This window comes from Dreissena polymorpha, chromosome 4, assembly GCF_020536995.1.
Source record: "Dreissena polymorpha isolate Duluth1 chromosome 4, UMN_Dpol_1.0, whole genome shotgun sequence".
Lineage (NCBI taxonomy): Eukaryota > Metazoa > Mollusca > Bivalvia > Myida > Dreissenidae > Dreissena > Dreissena polymorpha.
In genome coordinates, this window is record NC_068358.1 from 110,918,044 (window position 1) to 110,935,969 (window position 17,926).

At 35.3% G+C, this 17,926-nt stretch overlaps 1 protein-coding gene across 4 annotated transcripts; it reads right to left on the bottom strand.

Moving 5' to 3' along the window:
- Positions 1 to 808: 808 nt before the first annotated feature.
- LOC127879359 (uncharacterized) lies at positions 809 to 16,466 on the bottom strand. 4 transcript variants are annotated; one of them, XM_052426135.1, is made up of 5 exons: positions 16,324 to 16,466; positions 15,237 to 15,815; positions 14,440 to 14,525; positions 3,162 to 3,265; positions 809 to 1,036 (listed from the first exon to the last, which is right to left on the bottom strand). In XM_052426135.1, exons 2-5 carry the CDS (start codon positions 15,806 to 15,808, stop codon positions 911 to 913), a joined length of 888 nt encoding a protein of 295 aa, XP_052282095.1. In that variant the 5' UTR covers positions 15,809 to 15,815; positions 16,324 to 16,466; the 3' UTR covers positions 809 to 910. The 4 variants fall into 4 exon arrangements, with proteins under 4 accessions (XP_052282095.1, XP_052282097.1, XP_052282098.1 ...); XM_052426137.1 differs by having other exon boundaries at positions 16,341 to 16,464; XM_052426138.1 differs by having other exon boundaries at positions 15,237 to 15,855; positions 16,341 to 16,432.
- Positions 16,467 to 17,926: the final 1,460 nt, after the last annotated feature.

The window sequence follows — 17,926 nt, forward strand, 5'->3', positions numbered from 1 at the left end:
GAACAACATTTGTTTTTTTATTCTTATTAAGTTATGTTGCGCTTTTAACGTTGTGCGCTTAATTGAAAACAAAGTTACAGATTCAAAATGTATGCAATACTGTTCAATGCCTTCAGTCTATGTAGGAGGCACGGGACCGGAGATTGCAAGGTTTCTTTGTCTTGACATAATAGTTTTAATTTGAGTGTTGAAGATTACGGGAGTCGTTTTGCTCTCCGGTTTACTCTAGCGTCTAAAATATACAATGTGGTCGTTTTTCACAAAAATTAGTATAATGTTATAACCAATTGAAATTCAACTGAATAAATGCATTTCCAAAATCTGTTTGCAAATATTTCTTTGCTTGTCCTGGGCACAACATACTCAAGCTCAATCTAGAGCACGTTACAGCAGTGAAGATTCCTTCAGACGCCGCCTGTCGCTATATGTGGCAAGTTGTAACAGACTTTTTCTAGACAACCTAAGTGGAGTAAGAATCATAACTGTACCAATTTCTGACAGATATGAAAATATTTGAAGTCTGAATGCTGTAGGCTGAAAATGTTGGCATGCTTTATTGTACAAGTTTGCGTCTGCAGACAGGTTACAGATAGTCGAATATCCGTGGTCAATCCATTGTAGTACTGACACCATCTTTTGAATCGTTGACTTTTGTAGTTATATCAGCAATTTTGAAGAGAATGAATGCTGTGTCTACCAATTTGGAACTGGGAGCCTCATAAAAAGAGGAAAATATAAAAGTTCCCATTGGGTGCGTTATAATTATTGTTAACAACACAAGGTAAGTTATATCCTCAAGTGGAAACTATAAACTTTATGAACTAATTTATTAATCAAAGGCAAAACATGAGCAATGTTTCCCTTCATGTGCTTTCATAACAGTTCTACAATCTTCATTCGTAGAAGACTTTCACACCAGCGTAGAAAGTTCTTTTCCATTCTCCTGTTTTTCGCCAGATGGAATAGGCGACGAATGTTCAAACACTGGAAGTCCAGCTATGCCACGTGATCGTTCAACTCGCCAATGGTAAACGTTCTGAAATTCAACGTAAAAATGGAAAAGGTAAATTGATACTAACTGTTGAAGTTTAAGTAAAAACAAGAGCTGTCAGAAGACAGCCACTCGAATTTTCGAGTGCTTGACAGAATGACGTAAGCCATCATGGGGAAATTGTTCATATTCAATAAGGTCAAGGTGCATCATAATATAGTAATATTCTAACTGGAAGAGGACCATAATTGAAACATTGATCGCTTATGTTTGAAAGAAGTGGTACATTATAGAAGATTCTGAGTTCAGGTATATTTTCCACAATCTATTGGACATTTGTAAAGACATAAACAAACCAATAAGAGTATATTTCAAGTTTGATAGCAATAGCTTGGTTGGGATGGTTGGACTGTCTTTCAAAAATAAAATAATACAAATAATTGTGTGTTTTTTTCCATTATTAAAAAAATCTGTTTGTGTGTGGGGTGGAGAGGGGTAATAATGTGTGTGTGTGGGGGGGGGGGGGCATTTATAAGATGATATTTCAAAATAAGAAAATAAAGGAAAAACAATTTGTATTCTATTTTATTTTTATTTTTATTTATTTTTTTTTGGGGGGGGGGGAGGGTCTGGGGCGGGGCGTGGGGGTGGTTTGGGTGGAGTCCATTAGTCCATTGTGGTATGTCATGTAAGTGTTTTGTCAAAGTATGAATCAAATCTGATCCAAAATAAGAAGTTATGACAAATAAAGCAAACTTTATTCATTTCATTTATTTATTCAAGGTCATTCAAAAGTCAATGTCAAATTCAACTTGCCAGGTACAGCACCCTCATGATAGTAAAAAAGTATTTGAAGTTTGGAACCAATAGCCTTGATACTTTAGAAGTAAAGTGCATCTAAAAACAAATTTTATAAAATATTCAAAGTTTCTAAGTCAAAAAAGGGCAATGATTCCGTCGAAATGCCAACCAGAGTTATGCAACTTGTCTTGTACTGTCCCCTTATGATAGTTAGCGAGTGTTCCAACTCTGAAAGCAATAGCTATGATAATTAAGGAGTAAAATGGACTAAACACAAAACTTAAACACATTTTCATTTTTTCCTAGTATAAAAGGGGCCATAGTTATGTCAAAATTCCAGTCAGAGTTACATAACTTTGCCTGCACAGTCCCCTTATGAGTTAGTAAGTGTTGCAAGCATGAAAGCAAAAGCTTTGATACTTTAGGAATAAAGTGAACCTAAACACAAAACTTAACCAAATTTTCAATTTTTTAAGTATAAAAAGGGGAAGAACTCTTCATTATCTTTGAAAGCGTTAAAGTTATTTGACTTTATAAAAAAAACTTTAACCAACGCCGACGCCGGGGCGATTATTGTAGTATAGATCTCATTTTTCTTCGAAAAGTCCAGCTAAAATATGCGGCGGATATTTCAAGTTTTGATACGGATTGGAAAAAAAGTTATTGATTTGACTTAATCAATAAACGCAGACTTAGCCACCAAATACTACGTTATCCCTCCATGTTAATTGTGCTGCTTTTATATTGTTAATAACATATTCAAAAAGCACTTAATTCATAATTGCGTGGTTGTTAACACACAATAAAGGGCTTGTTATAAATGCCTTTTAAGCAACGCATACAGCTTCCTTTGCGCTTTTAGTGGACCTTCAAAGAAAAAGCTCGATACCTTTTTGGATCCCTTGACGTGTTCGTACTGGCAAGCGACATCAATAAGCATACAAGTTCTAAATTAACTAGTTGTTTCACAAATATTGAGCTAGGTAAATCCCACGTACCTTAACTGGAAGTGATTAACGGTTGACAAAAACATTTACGCACATGCCGAGAGCAACATACAAACCAATAAAAGATTTCACCGAAATACGTGTATTTAACTCTTTGTTGTATGTTGATTCTCCATTGAATGTGTGAGTATAAAGCACGTTGATATTTTCTCGTGATACGTGTATCAGTACCTAGCACAGGCAATGGTACAGTGCTCCCAAAAATATTAACGGAGGAACATATTAATTTGTGATGCTTATATAACGAATCCTAATACGGCATTTGCAATGGATTTAAAAGCTATATGTGAAATGAAAATGTACTTGCAACGTTTCGATAATCCAAATATACGAAATGCGTCAATACGGCAAAGGGTACTGACCGTGACGGCGCTGACGACGCAGAAGACGACGCCGACGGCAAGTATCACCGTGGCCGTGATGGCGGCCGCCTTGGAGAACGTGCAAACCATGTATAGGACCAGCGCTGCAAGAGAAAACAGACGTATTTGTCGATACACAACGATAAACAATTTACTTATTCAATTATAATTGCCAATATTTTAAGCGCAACTTTAACGAAACTGATCAAACGAGTACAAACCTTTATTGCAACATAAAATGCAATATAAACGCTAATGCCCCAGGTGTAAGCCTCGAAAATATCGATTCATTTTCAATATGAATAAGTCATAGTCCAAACATTGGTCAATGTCAAGGTCAAAGCGAGGTCTTGTCATCTGAGTGTGCCGAGTGTTGGATGAGAGTATTAAACTTTAAGTACGTCGCATTGAATTAAATAGAACACTCAGTCTGGGTAATCGGTGAATGTTGACACTCAGTCTGGGTAATCAGTGAATGTTGACACTGTCAAATAATGATGAGAAATTGGGTGAAATATTTGGGTTTTCTTTATGTACGAAATATTGACAAGTATATCAGTAGCGAGTATGCAAACATATCGTTTATCGTTTATTCTTATGACTTTATTCTTACGATAGAAATTAAAAAGGATAATATGTATATTCAAATAATGTATATATGCAATGTTAAGATAAAGTCTGAACAATTAATAATGGGAGGTATTTACAAAACTAAGACCTGGTTAAGATTTATTTAAAGTAGCAAACACACTCAGGGTGGGGTATAATTGGAATCAATAACATGGAAAGTCAGACCTGATTAAATTTCAAATAAGAACACATTGAGTCCAGAGTCGGCATATAGATACGAGATTATAAGTAACACTCATGGTCAATAAACAGCACAGATGAAAAGGTCACCTATTGTCTGGGGTACAAAAGTTATAGTACTGACGAAAGTAACAGAATTACTCTATATCAATAAAAATTGATTAGTACCAATATATATTGATTAAATTTTAGTATATCCGCCAAGCAAGTGAATACATGAAAAAGTGTTCCTTCTAGAATATTCTGACGAATCAACCAATGAATAATAACCATACTAGCTGAGGACCAATCAAAAGTTTAAAGGAAAAATATGCAAATTAATTTGGGGACAAAATGGGGATGTTTGGAAGGAGAGCGGCACTCCGCGGTGGAGTTAGCGTTTAGACTTGGAGGTGTACGGATCGAGAAAGATACGATCATGTAGCTATCAGACTGTAGTTGTATAACCGAAAATATTAAGTATGTTAGACATTAAATTGGACTAGAAACTGATACATGGTGTTGTTGAATATTTTATCCTGTATTATGCAGAGAAATTAACATAAATAGATAGAATAGACTTGTCCCATGCGCGGCACGAGAAAATGGGAGTTAATGCAAAACTCGTCATCTTGGCAATTCGCGCATGACGAGATATCGAATGGTAGGCTACATACCGGTAATTTAAGAGTAATGAACATTGTTAGTAACTATGTGTCGTCTATGAACTATGAACGATTACGGGACACAGGACGTTAAATGGTGCTCGTGAACCAAGGATTCGAACAAAGAAATACTACCACTTACAATTACGAAGCCATGGAAAACAACGCGAAGAAACTCCGTTTCGGCAACTTCTGTAACCAGTAACAACAACCGTGAGCCGGGAACAACGACATCAGACCGCACACATTCTGCAACTTCCGGTGAGTGACTGTTTTATTTCCTAACGCTTGTATCAAAATGGCAAATCAAATAATCCCTGAATTATTTCAAAATTTAAATGAACAAATTAAAGATGTTAAAACGGCCATAAGCACTCAGACTATTTCACAGGTGGTACAATCATTTGATGGAAATTCAAAAGAATTTAAAAATTGGATTAAAAATGTAGAAAAATATGGAACACTTACCAATTTAGATGAGAATAAATTAAAATTTGTTGCTTACCAATCTAGTAAAGGGCTTGTTAGTGATTACATACAACGCTTTTTGACTGATGATCCGATAGGGACATGGACTGATTTAAAGGAACAGCTTAAATTAAGATTTGCAGAAATTCAAGACCCACAATACGCTTTCTCATTATTAAAGACGACTAAACAAAAGACCGACGAAAATGTTCAAATATACGCTGAGCGACTTTTATCTCTTGCGACTGACGCATACGAAAATATTGAAGGAAATTTAGACTATAAAGAAAAACAGTTAGTAGAAATTTTTATTGACGGATTATCGCACGATTATTTGAGACTTAAATTAATGCGCGAAAATCATGCAACCCTATCGAATGCTTTAAAAAGCGCTGTACATGAGCAAAGTGTCAGAGCTAGGTTTGAGTTACGATCACAAATAAATGGACTTGATAACATTACGACCGATAATATTCAGACAGATATCGATTATATTAGGTCATCTATTGTTTGCACATATTGCAAGAAACACGGTCATTCTATTGAAATCTGTCGCCGTAGGCAACGCGAGATAAGTGCATATACGGTAGGGCGGAACTGTCATACGATAGATCAAAACGGTAACAGGCGCAAGAACGAATATGACAAAAATTGGAAAGATAAAATTGATTGTTGGAATTGTGGTAAATTAGGACACTTTAGTAGAGAATGTACTCAAAGAAAAACGTACATTAATCGAAAAAACTAGGAAATTCTTACCAAAAAGGGGTCTATGGTAAGAATGAAAAAGTCGAGGCATATAATATCGCTTTGTGTGGTAGTCCAAATTCTTGTGTTATTTCAACAGGTGGTTATCAATTTAGGAGTTTGGTAGACTCGGGTGCTCAAGTCAGCATCGTGAGTAAACGTACTTATGATATGTTAAAACAAAAACCCGCACTGATATTTCAAAAAGTAAATCTAAAGTCGGTAAATGGAAATTCATTACATGTCCACGGAAGTGTAAAATTGAGATTCAAAATAGGGAGCATATATAAAGAGCAAATGTTTTTTGTAGTAAGTAACGTTAATAGAAATGTTATTTTAGGAAGAGACTTTTTACAAGATAATGGTGTCCGTTTATACTTTGATTTAGGATGTCTGAGGATTGATAACTGTTATGTACCTCTAGAAGAAGATGTACATCTTTCAACGATAGCGAGATTAACTAGACATACTGTGTTAAAACCACAAACTGCATATAGACTCTTTGCTCAAGCTAAAAGAAACTGCATACGTTCAAACACGAATTATGAATTCAATGGAATAAGCAATTCTTTCTTTGATAATGAACCCGGTTTAACAATTGTTAATTCAGTCGTCAAGACAACGCGTGATAGACAATTTCCCATTTTAATTATAAACAATACGCACAAAACAATAAGGCTTAGACGACACTGTGCCATAGGGCGAATAAAATCGGTAAATGATAATGAAATATGCTCAGTACAAGAAGTTATTAAAAATAATCAGCCGAAATCAGGTTTATCTAAAGATGAAATCTTATCAGATTTACGTGTAGATGAAAATCAAAAAGAAAATATTCTACCGATACTCTTAAAACACAGAACTCTCTTCGCAAGAAATAATTTAGAATTAACACAAACTTCAGCAATAGAATTTACTATAGACACAGGGGATCATCCACCCATTAAATTAAGGCCGTATCGAACACCATTAAACAATAAGGTATTCATAGATAAAGCCATCGACGAAATGCTAGACGCAAACATAATAAGTCCATCAAGAAGTCCGTGGAGCTTCCCTATTGTTTTAGTAGACAAAAAGAAAAATAACCATGATTCAAATAAAGATAATAAAGATGAGAAAAGGTTCTGTGTTGATTTTAGACAATTAAACAAAATTACAAAACCAATTGCCTATCCATTACCATTAATAGATGATATATTGGCGTTATTAGGTAAAAGTAAATATTTCACCAGTTTAGATTTGATATCGGGATATTGGCAAATACCTATAAAGGAAGAGGACAGAGAAAAAACGGCTTTTGCTTCGGGATTCAGGGGTCTATTTCAATTTAATGTTATGCCCTTCGGTGCCTCCTCCGCCGGTGCTATATTTCAAGAATTGGCTAATAAAGTACTCAAAGGTTGTGAGAGCTTCGCTGTGGCGTATCTAGATGATATTCTAATATTTTCACCTGACTTGCAATCTCATTTATCACACGTAGATACAGTACTACAGAGTCTCAGTAAACATAACCTAAAGCTAAAACTATCAAAATGTCAATTCTTACAAAGAGAGACTAGATACCTAGGCTTCATCATAGATCAAAACGGTATAAGGCCGGATCCGTTAAAAGTGGAAGCGATCCGACAATTCCCTAGGCCAAAGTGCGTGCGCGATGTACGATCTATCTTAGGTGCAGCGGGATTTTATAGGAGATTCTGTCCGTCGTATTCAGAAGTAGTCGAGCCTCTAATTAATCTCACGAGAAAGAATGTCCCATTTAAATGGTCAAAACAATGCGAAGATAGTTTCCTACAATTAAAAGACTCATTTACGCAAATCCCTTATCTTTCATACCCTGATCCAAAAAAAGGTTATATTCTGTATACGGATGCATCTGATAAATGCGTCGGAGCCTGTTTGACTCAAAAATGCGACAGTAACGAGACCGGGGATTATGTGGACGAAAAGCCGATATTTTTCATATCGCACAGATTAAGCCCCACGCAATGCAAATATAGTACCATTGAAAAAGAATGTTACAGCATATTTTACAGTCTAAGTAAATTGCACCATTATTTACACAACGCCGAATTTGTTATAAAGAGTGATCACAAGCCGCTTAAGTATTTATTGGAAAGTCCGATGCAAAACAAGAAAATACAATTATGGGCCTTAAGTATAGCGGGTTACAACTGCAAAATTGAATATATACCGGGAAAAAAGAATATTATTGCCGACTTTTTAAGCCGACCTCCAAAAACCAAAATAAGGAATAATCAATGCGATCAAACAGAAATAGAATTAGATATTAACGATAAACATTTTACGATCAATTCGCAAATAAATAAACAAGACCAAACACGCGAAATTAACGTAATCGACTCTACAAACATTGACCACAAGCAAATAATTGATAATATTATTACCCCGCAGCCAATCCCAGTCGACGACACAGCGTCGAACAATAATATATCAGGGCTTAATATGCAAATAGAACAAGAAAAAGACCCTCATATATCTGAGATTAAAGCTAGATTAAGATTAGGGAAACAGAACAAGAGTGAAGATGATAGATATTTAACGGTTGATGACATACTGTACTACATATCAAACGTAGATGAGGAACCTACCCTCAGGCTGTTTGTACCTAAACACCTGACTGATTCAGTTGTCAAGCAATACCATGATGAAAACGGACATCCTGGGTCTCAAAGGCTTTTTCAGACACTAAAAGAGAAATATTACTGGCCTAAAATGTTCAAAGAATTGAATGATTATGTATCTAAGTGCATTATATGTCAAAGTAGAAACTTAAAAGCAATCAAAGCTCCCATATCGTCGGATACCTCAATACCGCCGTTTCCGTTTTCAGTTGTTTCCATAGATATATGCGGTCCATATCCGAAAACGCTTTCCGGAAATAGATATATAATATGTTTCGTAGATCAATTCTCAGGATACATAGAAGCTTTTGCTTCGCCTGATAAATCGTCTGATAGCGTAATACACCTGTTAATGAACGAGATTTATTGCCGTCATAGTTGTCCTATAAGAATTATAACTGATAACGGAAAAGAATTCACAAGCACAGCTTTCACGGAAACATTAAAATCAATGAACATTGACCACGTAAAGACGACAATATATCACCCCGCGTCTAATGGCATGAACGAGCGTTCACATGGGACTATGAACAATATACTATCAAAACGGGTTCAAGAAAATGTACAACAATGGGACGTACATTTAAACATGTCTTTAGCGGCAATGAGATTTTGTACATCCGAGACTTCGAAGCACACACCGTTCTTCTTACTTTTTAATAGAGACCCTATTCTTCCAATAGACAACTTGTTAAAGCCTAGACGTAAATATCACGGTGAAGATTATCATAAAATAATATTAGAAGAACAACACAAATCATTTAAAAAGGTATGTGCCCAAATTCAAAAATCGAAACGTAGACAAGCTGATTATGCGAATAAAAATACGAAAGATATTAAATTCGAAATCAATGACCCCGTTTACTACAAAAACTTTCAACGTACGAATAAATTAGACAGTAAATGGAGGCCATATTATCGTATAATCGAACAAAAGTCGCCGTTAACATACGTAATAAAGAATCAGTTAGACAACTCAACTATTAAAGTTCACGCTGATCAAATAAGGCACGCAAATATCGATGAATGGCCAATGATAGATAAACCACTAGCGCGCCCGATTAGAAAAGCAAATTTAGCCTTTGCGGACGACACATTATCTTCTGATAGCGATTCAAATACGTCAGTACATGGGTTACCTGTAATTACGCAACAGACCCGACAGATTAGAGATAACACGGATGACGAGGAAAACATACCGCTCGCTGAATTGCAAAAACATTTGAGAAACAAACAATTCGCGGATATACAGTCAAGCTCCAGTGAATCAGATACGATGCATTACAATAACGGTAATTCACAAAACTCACCTGTACGTAGGTTTGAAAATGATTCTTCAGACGATCAGATGCAAATTGACGCGGTAGCGTTAAAACACAAAAAACGAAAATTGACAAAAAGGACTTCACGTTCAAATAACGCAATGAAGAAAGCAATTTTCACGTGCCTTCAGACAATGGCTGAACACATGTAAATGAATGGACTACAAAATAAAGCGAGATAGATGTCGAGACTTAAAGACCCCAAAAATTTTGTATATAGAGAAATATGTTTTGAATGTATATGTAGTATATATGTAAAAACAGGATTATAGAGGACGGTATCGTCCGATTTTGATAATGTATCGTCATTAGCATGGATATACGGGTTTAGAATGAAATGAAAATGTCATACTTTAGTATACGGGTGAAATACCACTTATCCGTGCGCAATAGCAACCAGCTCTGAAGCGTAATAAAACTTTTGGGAGATATTTACATAGACTAAGATCCGATTTAAGATTTATTTCAAGTATGAACACGAATACATTTACACCCAGGGTGGGATATATAAATTGAAAAGTTCAATACCATACGTTAAGATTCGGAAATTGAAGGATTATATAACTGACAGACGGTTGATTAACGGAACAGGTCAACCTATTGACATATAAGATTGTTATTACATCATTTATCGTTGTAACGGTAAATATGAAAGCGGTCAACAGAAAATCTTATTTGTACAGGCTATATAAAGTTTTATGTCACACCGAATAATGAAGTTTGAATAATTTATTGTACAAATATGGTTTCATTTCTCCAATGTAATTCAATTATCGGGAACTTCTGTTGATACGGTCATAGTTCTATATAAACAATTAAGCTCGTAGGTCAACGTTACTTCAAACTAATGAAATTTAAATAATTGATTATATAAGTGTGATTCCAATTTCCCAAGATTATCGCAGTGTTACGTTTCATATTAACAATGAGGTTTGTCCATAGATAACATCTGGTTATATGATCAAGTATGCTTAATGAAACGAGGTTTCCTGTTCCCAAAGTGATAATTGTGTATATATCTCAATCGGGTACAAACATGACAAAAAGACCACACCTGTCGAAACGGACGGTAAATACCCAATTCGTATATCGACCTAACCATATTGAATGACGCTTTAGTATCGTATCAGACCAGCTTATGATAACGCACTTGACAACGACATTAACCAACGCTAGCTTATGCCCTACAGCGCTCAAGTAAACAACATTTTAGGCATAAATAACATTTTAATACAGTTTGTAAATATCCTTAAAAGCAAAGCAGTGTACCTTTTATTAGTATAATGTAAAAGATACAACTATATTGCTATGATTCATTACAAATTTGATACTGATCGAATATGTAGTTTATTCTTTTTCGTTTCTTTATAAGAATAACTACATTAAGACAAGGGATTTTTTTTTTGTAAATTTTTGTTCTCAAAGTAAATAAAACATAATAAAGCACAATGCATTTCATTGAATAGACAAAAGCGTATAGTTTTTCCTTTAGCACATTAATTTTATTTGGGTATATCTTATAATAGGTGTGAATAGTAATCTGAGTGCTTATATAGCAAATTCCATTAATATGTAAATAAAAGGCCCGTTTATCATTTCATGTAATTGACCCTATAAGATTTGCCAATGCGATACAAGTTAAGGAGAAAAGCAGCGCTCCTGACATCGTTGGCGTGGTTTGCCTGCAGCAACATGCGTTCATAACGCATTTGAGATCGTGATCAGATCTTAACACCCCGACACAGAAGACGAATATGTCATCGACATGCAGATATCTTCGACGACGATGTATCCGTCGAGAATCAGATGACTTAACAGACGACTTCAATTAGGATCCAACATTGTCGACATGGATCCAAATTGTGAACCAGCATCAGTACCATACAACGAGTGGACTGTTAATGGACATTTCACGCGTCGTCGAAAATGATTTTTAAAGATACGATGATATGAATGGACTTGATGATGAAAAATCGCGCGTACTTTGTACATATATTAGGTGAACATTTTATCGTCTATGAACTTATATATATATGTGTGTTACCTTTATTACATGTACATAAACACTAATTATAATACTACAGTCATGAATGCAGATATTCTCCAGAACTATATATAATAAACGTTTGAAGTATTCTAAATCGTGCGACAACCGAGGACCAACAGCTTCTCCGACTGACAATCATCGTCTTCATTCGGAAGCCGCCGTCTTCAATCGACTGCATGTTACCATCTACAACCAGATGTCTCATCTCTTCACCTAGACGCCACATCGCCTCCAGCGAAGATGTCAAAAATGGACACTATTCGTATTGGATTTTCCAAACCAGTGACACATTCCACTTCATTGTGATTGACATTGACTATTTAAATATTCCGACGTTTTATTATTTCAGCAGAAACATTCGATAAAAATTTCATTAATAATTTGCAGATTTTCATCATATATATGTTTTAGTCACTGATGTTTTCATGTTTGCGTGTTTGATTTTCTACATCGTATGTATTAATATGTTTTCGTTTACTTCCATACTTACATTCTTAAAGATTTTTCTGTATCCTAAAATACATAAAAATCAAATTGAGAGGATAAGTTGTGTCAAATAATGATGAGAAATTGGGTGAAATATTTGGGTTTTCTTTATGTACGAAATATTGACAAGTATATCAGTAGCGAGTATGCAAACATATCGTTTATCGTTTATTCTTATGACTTTATTCTTACGATAGAAATTAAAAAGGATAATATGTATATTCAAATAATGTATATATGCAATGTTAAGATAAAGTCTGAACAATTAATAATGGGAGGTATTTACAAAACTAAGACCTGGTTAAGATTTATTTAAAGTAGCAAACACACTCAGGGTGGGGTATAATTGGAATCAATAACATGGAAAGTCAGACCTGATTAAATTTCAAATAAGAACACATTGAGTCCAGAGTCGGCATATAGATACGAGATTATAAGTAACACTCATGGTCAATAAACAGCACAGATGAAAAGGTCACCTATTGTCTGGGGTACAAAAGTTATAGTACTGACGAAAGTAACAGAATTACTCTATATCAATAAAAATTGATTAGTACCAATATATATTGATTAAATTTTAGTATATCCGCCAAGCAAGTGAATACATGAAAAAGTGTTCCTTCTAGAATATTCTGACGAATCAACCAATGAATAATAACCATACTAGCTGAGGACCAATCAAAAGTTTAAAGGAAAAATATGCAAATTAATTTGGGGACAAAATGGGGATGTTTGGAAGGAGAGCGGCACTCCGCGGTGGAGTTAGCGTTTAGACTTGGAGGTGTACGGATCGAGAAAGATACGATCATGTAGCTATCAGACTGTAGTTGTATAACCGAAAATATTAAGTATGTTAGACATTAAATTGGACTAGAAACTGATACATGGTGTTGTTGAATATTTTATCCTGTATTATGCAGAGAAATTAACATAAATAGATAGAATAGACTTGTCCCATGCGCGGCACGAGAAAATGGGAGTTAATGCAAAACTCGTCATCTTGGCAATTCGCGCATGACGAGATATCGAATGGTAGGCTACATACCGGTAATTTAAGAGTAATGAACATTGTTAGTAACTATGTGTCGTCTATGAACTATGAACGATTACGGGACAACACTCAGTCTGGGTAATCAGTGAATGTTGACACTCAGTCTGGGTAATCAGTGAATGTTGACACTCTGAATAAGTATGAGACCTAAACATATTTATGTCAAGGTCAAAATGAGTCCGTTTATGTTAGTGGATTAAGAATATGTATAGATAACATTCATGCAAGTATCAAAGCTTGGTCGCAAGCAGCACTGATATAAGTCACAACGCGTCATGTGCGTTAACCAAGAATTGAGACGTTTTTTAATTAATAAGTCTGCGTCCAAAAGAAGTCAAATGTCAAGTTCAAAATGTGGTTAGGTGTTTTGGGTTCGTTGAGAGTGTTTCAATGTATTATCGCTGAAAGTATCAAAGCTTTGTCGCAAGCGGTATTGATGGTTTACAAAACTTGCCATTTAGGGTTAAATTCGTATGGACAGGCGGGTTAACTGAGTTACAGTCAGGCCATCGATATATGCCTCCCGAGATCAAGAGATGCCTGTGGAGGGGGCTGGGGGAGGAGGGGGGGGGGGCTAGGGGCCATTAAAAAGATAAATAAAATAACGATTACTACATTTAAGCGGCTTGTTTACACTTGTTCGCATCCACCGAAAATGTAATCAAATGTATTTATAATAAGTGGAGTACTATCCGAAACAATTTTTTTTTGCAGCAAGAAGAATGTAAAAATGCCGTCGCCCGGAATCGAAAAAGGGTTCAGTGGGAAAACATTTAACAACCTAGTAATCCACGCAGGCTTAATAGATATGCGTGTGATTTTACGATACGATATTGAAAACATGAACGAAAAAGTAATTATATATATGTCCCTTGTCCCCGTGTCATTATTCTTGTTTTGCGAGTTTACATATAAAGTAAACATTTATTCTCTTGAAACCTAATAATTTTTTTATTTAAATCGTGCTAAATCGTTAAGAGTTCCCATTATGGAGGAAACTTAATATCACCTTAGGTTAAACAACAACAATTTTAACAATCCTTTCTGAGACGTACCTACAAGAAAGACCGGTATTGAGACGAAGAAACCGGAAATGGCAACAAACCGGAAGCTGGAACAGTCTTGCACAAACTTGAGGGCTCTGGAAACAGCAGAGAAGAGCAGTCATACTGCAATCGTTAACTCATTTTGCACATTTAATAATATATACGCGTGCCATATATGTATTTGATTAAGGCTTGATGTATTCAATATTTATTGTAATAAAAATAAACTTAAGGAAACAAGCAAATCAAAACGAACGCATACTGCACCAAAACAAGCAGGAAACAGCAACGAAAGCACGTGCTATACAAGCCATACTTACATTGGTATTTTAAAACCGAAAGAATATGCATTATTTATTGTATGAGTGCAATACCTTATCTTCGGTGTATTAATATATGCACGCTCTATTTTAGTAAATAAGAATTGTCGAATTTGCTATTTTACTATTTTCTTTTGTTCCTTATGCGTGATTTTATTTTAATATTATACGTTAGCCTAAGATGCTACATACTTGTCTCGCCGAGATCAGCTTTGGTCAATTTTGGATGCTTATGATTGTGGGAGAAAAAATCATTTATATTGCATACTGTATGAACTTTATTATTCATTTTAAAAACGATGTTTTTCAAATTTCCATTATATACGTATAGTAACGAGTACATGTATATGTATTATAGGTGTTTACCATTTTAACGGTATTATAACTTTTTTAAGTATAACATTATTTTCAGTAGATCTAATGAAAACGACTTTTGTTCACATTCCGTTTGCTTAAAGCTCACACATAAATCGACATAAACCATACCTTTCTTCTCCGAGGTTAACCTTTAGCAACTTGACCACAATCAGACACTGGACCGTGCACACAAACACGCACGTAACGTCTAACGTCACTACAAACGTCGACAGCGCCGTCGCCACCTCCGTTACCGAAAGATACGTCAGATCGACGTCGATAATCGAGTTCTTAACTAATTCTGAACTTTGACGCAGCGTCTCTTGCTGCGATAAGGCCTGGATAAGCTGGATTGATATCGACGCCAAAATGAGCGAACACACGGACAGAACGCTTAGAACAGTAATGTGCAATCTTATAATTTCGTTGTTTATCATAATGTTATGATTTTCCATCACCGAATCGACGACATCACTGAGTTTTTCCTGCGAAAGCATAACGCTGGGTCGGGAGTTCTTCGATACAATGCTGCCGGGGCGACTCAACGTTCCCTCGGACCTCAGGCTGTGCGGTGGAAGGAACACCGAACTCAGCCGACTGCCGACGGACATGTCGTCGGCGGTCTTCTGCATCACCGCCTCGAGGAGCTCCCGGTCTTGAAACATGTCGGGGCGGTCGGACCTGTTCAAGTGTTCGCTCATTGTAATTCTGAAGGGCAAATGAACACACAGAAGTTATCCGGATCTCTCTACAACTACAACCAATAAAAAAAACCATCTAATTTTTATGTAAGTACAAACAGCGCTTACCTATTCATGCTATTGTTCCTTCTATGAAAACTTAATTAAAATAATAACGGTTGATACGGTATTTGAGTTTGAAAGGATTTAAAAGTGCCATCTTTAATTCTGCAAACATGAAAGTGGGATTTTCCAAAATCTCGACCATTCCGAAATGAGTATATAAAGAATTGTTTTGTTCTTATTGCGTTAATCCGAAATTCAAGATTGTGTTGTCATCTTTAAATATGCAACCATCATCATTACCATCATCAGAGTCATCACCATCATCATAATAATATCATCATAATCACTATATCAATAGGACCTAACAGTTTATGTTGAAGAGAAAACCACGAACACAATAAAATGCATGATTGTTATATGTATTTATACAGATAAAAATCTTGTTGTTATAATAAAAAAATATATTTTACCATTTAAAATCAGTTACCGTGTTTATTCAATTAAATCCATGTAAATCAACAATTGACATTGTTTTCTAAAAAATTTACACATGTGTGGCTTCCGAACACAATGATCATTTTTCTAGAGAATGACCATGATGCAATCATGTTTCACTTTAATTTTGAACAGAAATCAGTCTTGAATAGATAACGGTTCCAGTTCTTAATCCCAAAATCCCATATCTACAGTCTGTCGTGCGTAAAATGTCGAACGGTTAGCTTAACTTTGAGAACACTTCGGTTTGAAGTCCAATATATATCGTGATGTATATTTACGTTTTTAGATAAAGGTATTTAATTTACTTTTGGACAGGGATAATACCTTTTCCGAGCATTTCTCATAAAAATCCTACCGCCATTTAAAACCACGTGACACTGATCTGATCAAATTATATTTGTGCAACATATGGTTTAAATTAGTTATTTGCATTTCTATATTTGTTTTGTTGTTAACGCCGTAGACAATGCCTATTTATGCATACATTCCCATTAAATTATAAGAAAAAAACCAATAACAAACTGGTAATTTATCAAGATCTGAAAGTGTCATCATCAGCAAAGTATTTCCTTATTAATAATGACACAACGACAAACTATGAGTGTTTTTTTAATAATAATAATAATAATAACTTTATTTCATGAAGAATTCACATTAGGAAATAATTTCTTTTTTACAATGTGGTCTTCAGTAACAAAACACAAGTATATATTTTGAAACATGCATACGAACATACAAGGGAAAAAAGAAAATGAACTATACAGTTAAATGTTATAATAACTTCCTTATCAATTCCGACGACGTCGACGACGACGAAGACAACGCCGACGGTGATAATGATGACGATGATGATTATGATAATACAAAATATGCAAAATGTGATACAAAAATCAATCTTTCAAAAATTAATCTTTCAAATAAATCACATCAGACACATCACAACAAAGTATTAACATAGAAAAATTAACAAATGAGCATACATATATATCAATGATTTGTTTGTAGGTATTCTTTAAATTTTATTTTGAATGTAGTATTCGAAGACACTTGTCGGATGCTTATTGGAATTGAATTCCATATGGTTCGTGACCGAAACGAAAACGCTCGTTTTCCATAATTTGTTTTAAACGGAATAGATGATATATCAGTGTGTGTGATGGATATAAGAGCGTACACATTGTTATTTGAGATATGTATAACACTATTGAAATAAGAAGGCATTGCGCCTATTACAAACTTATGAACAAATTGTCAATAGATCCAGTTAGGAAAGTACATCTGTTATTGAATGTCAACCAACCAAGTTCTTTGAATAAGGGAGCTGAAGGAGTTGAATATGGTTTATTATCCCCACGCTTTTTGAAAAAAAGGTGGGGATATTGTGGTTATCTCCGCCGTCCGTCCGTCCGTCCGTCTGTCCGTCCGTCCTGGCCACTATCTCCTCCTACACTAAAAGCACTAGAACCTTGAAACTTACACACATGGTAGCTATGAGCATATGTGCGACCCTGCACTATTTGGAATTTTGATCTGACCCCTGGGTCAAAAGTTATAGCGGTTGGGGTGGGGCCGCGT

Bases quoted from the DNA above. Each gene is read 5' to 3' on its own strand.
- LOC127879359 (XM_052426135.1), bottom strand. From the start codon at position 15,808: ATGAGCGAACACTTGAACAGGTCCGACCGCCCCGACATGTTTCAAGAC. The intron at 14,526-15,236 runs GTATGGTTTATG...TGCTGTTTCCAG, and splicing joins GTTAACCTCGGAGAAGAAAG to AGCCCTCAAGTTTGTGCAAG. The intron at 1,037-3,161 runs GTCAGTACCCTT...GTTGAATTTCAG, and splicing joins GCGTCGTCAGCGCCGTCACG to AACGTTTACCATTGGCGAGT.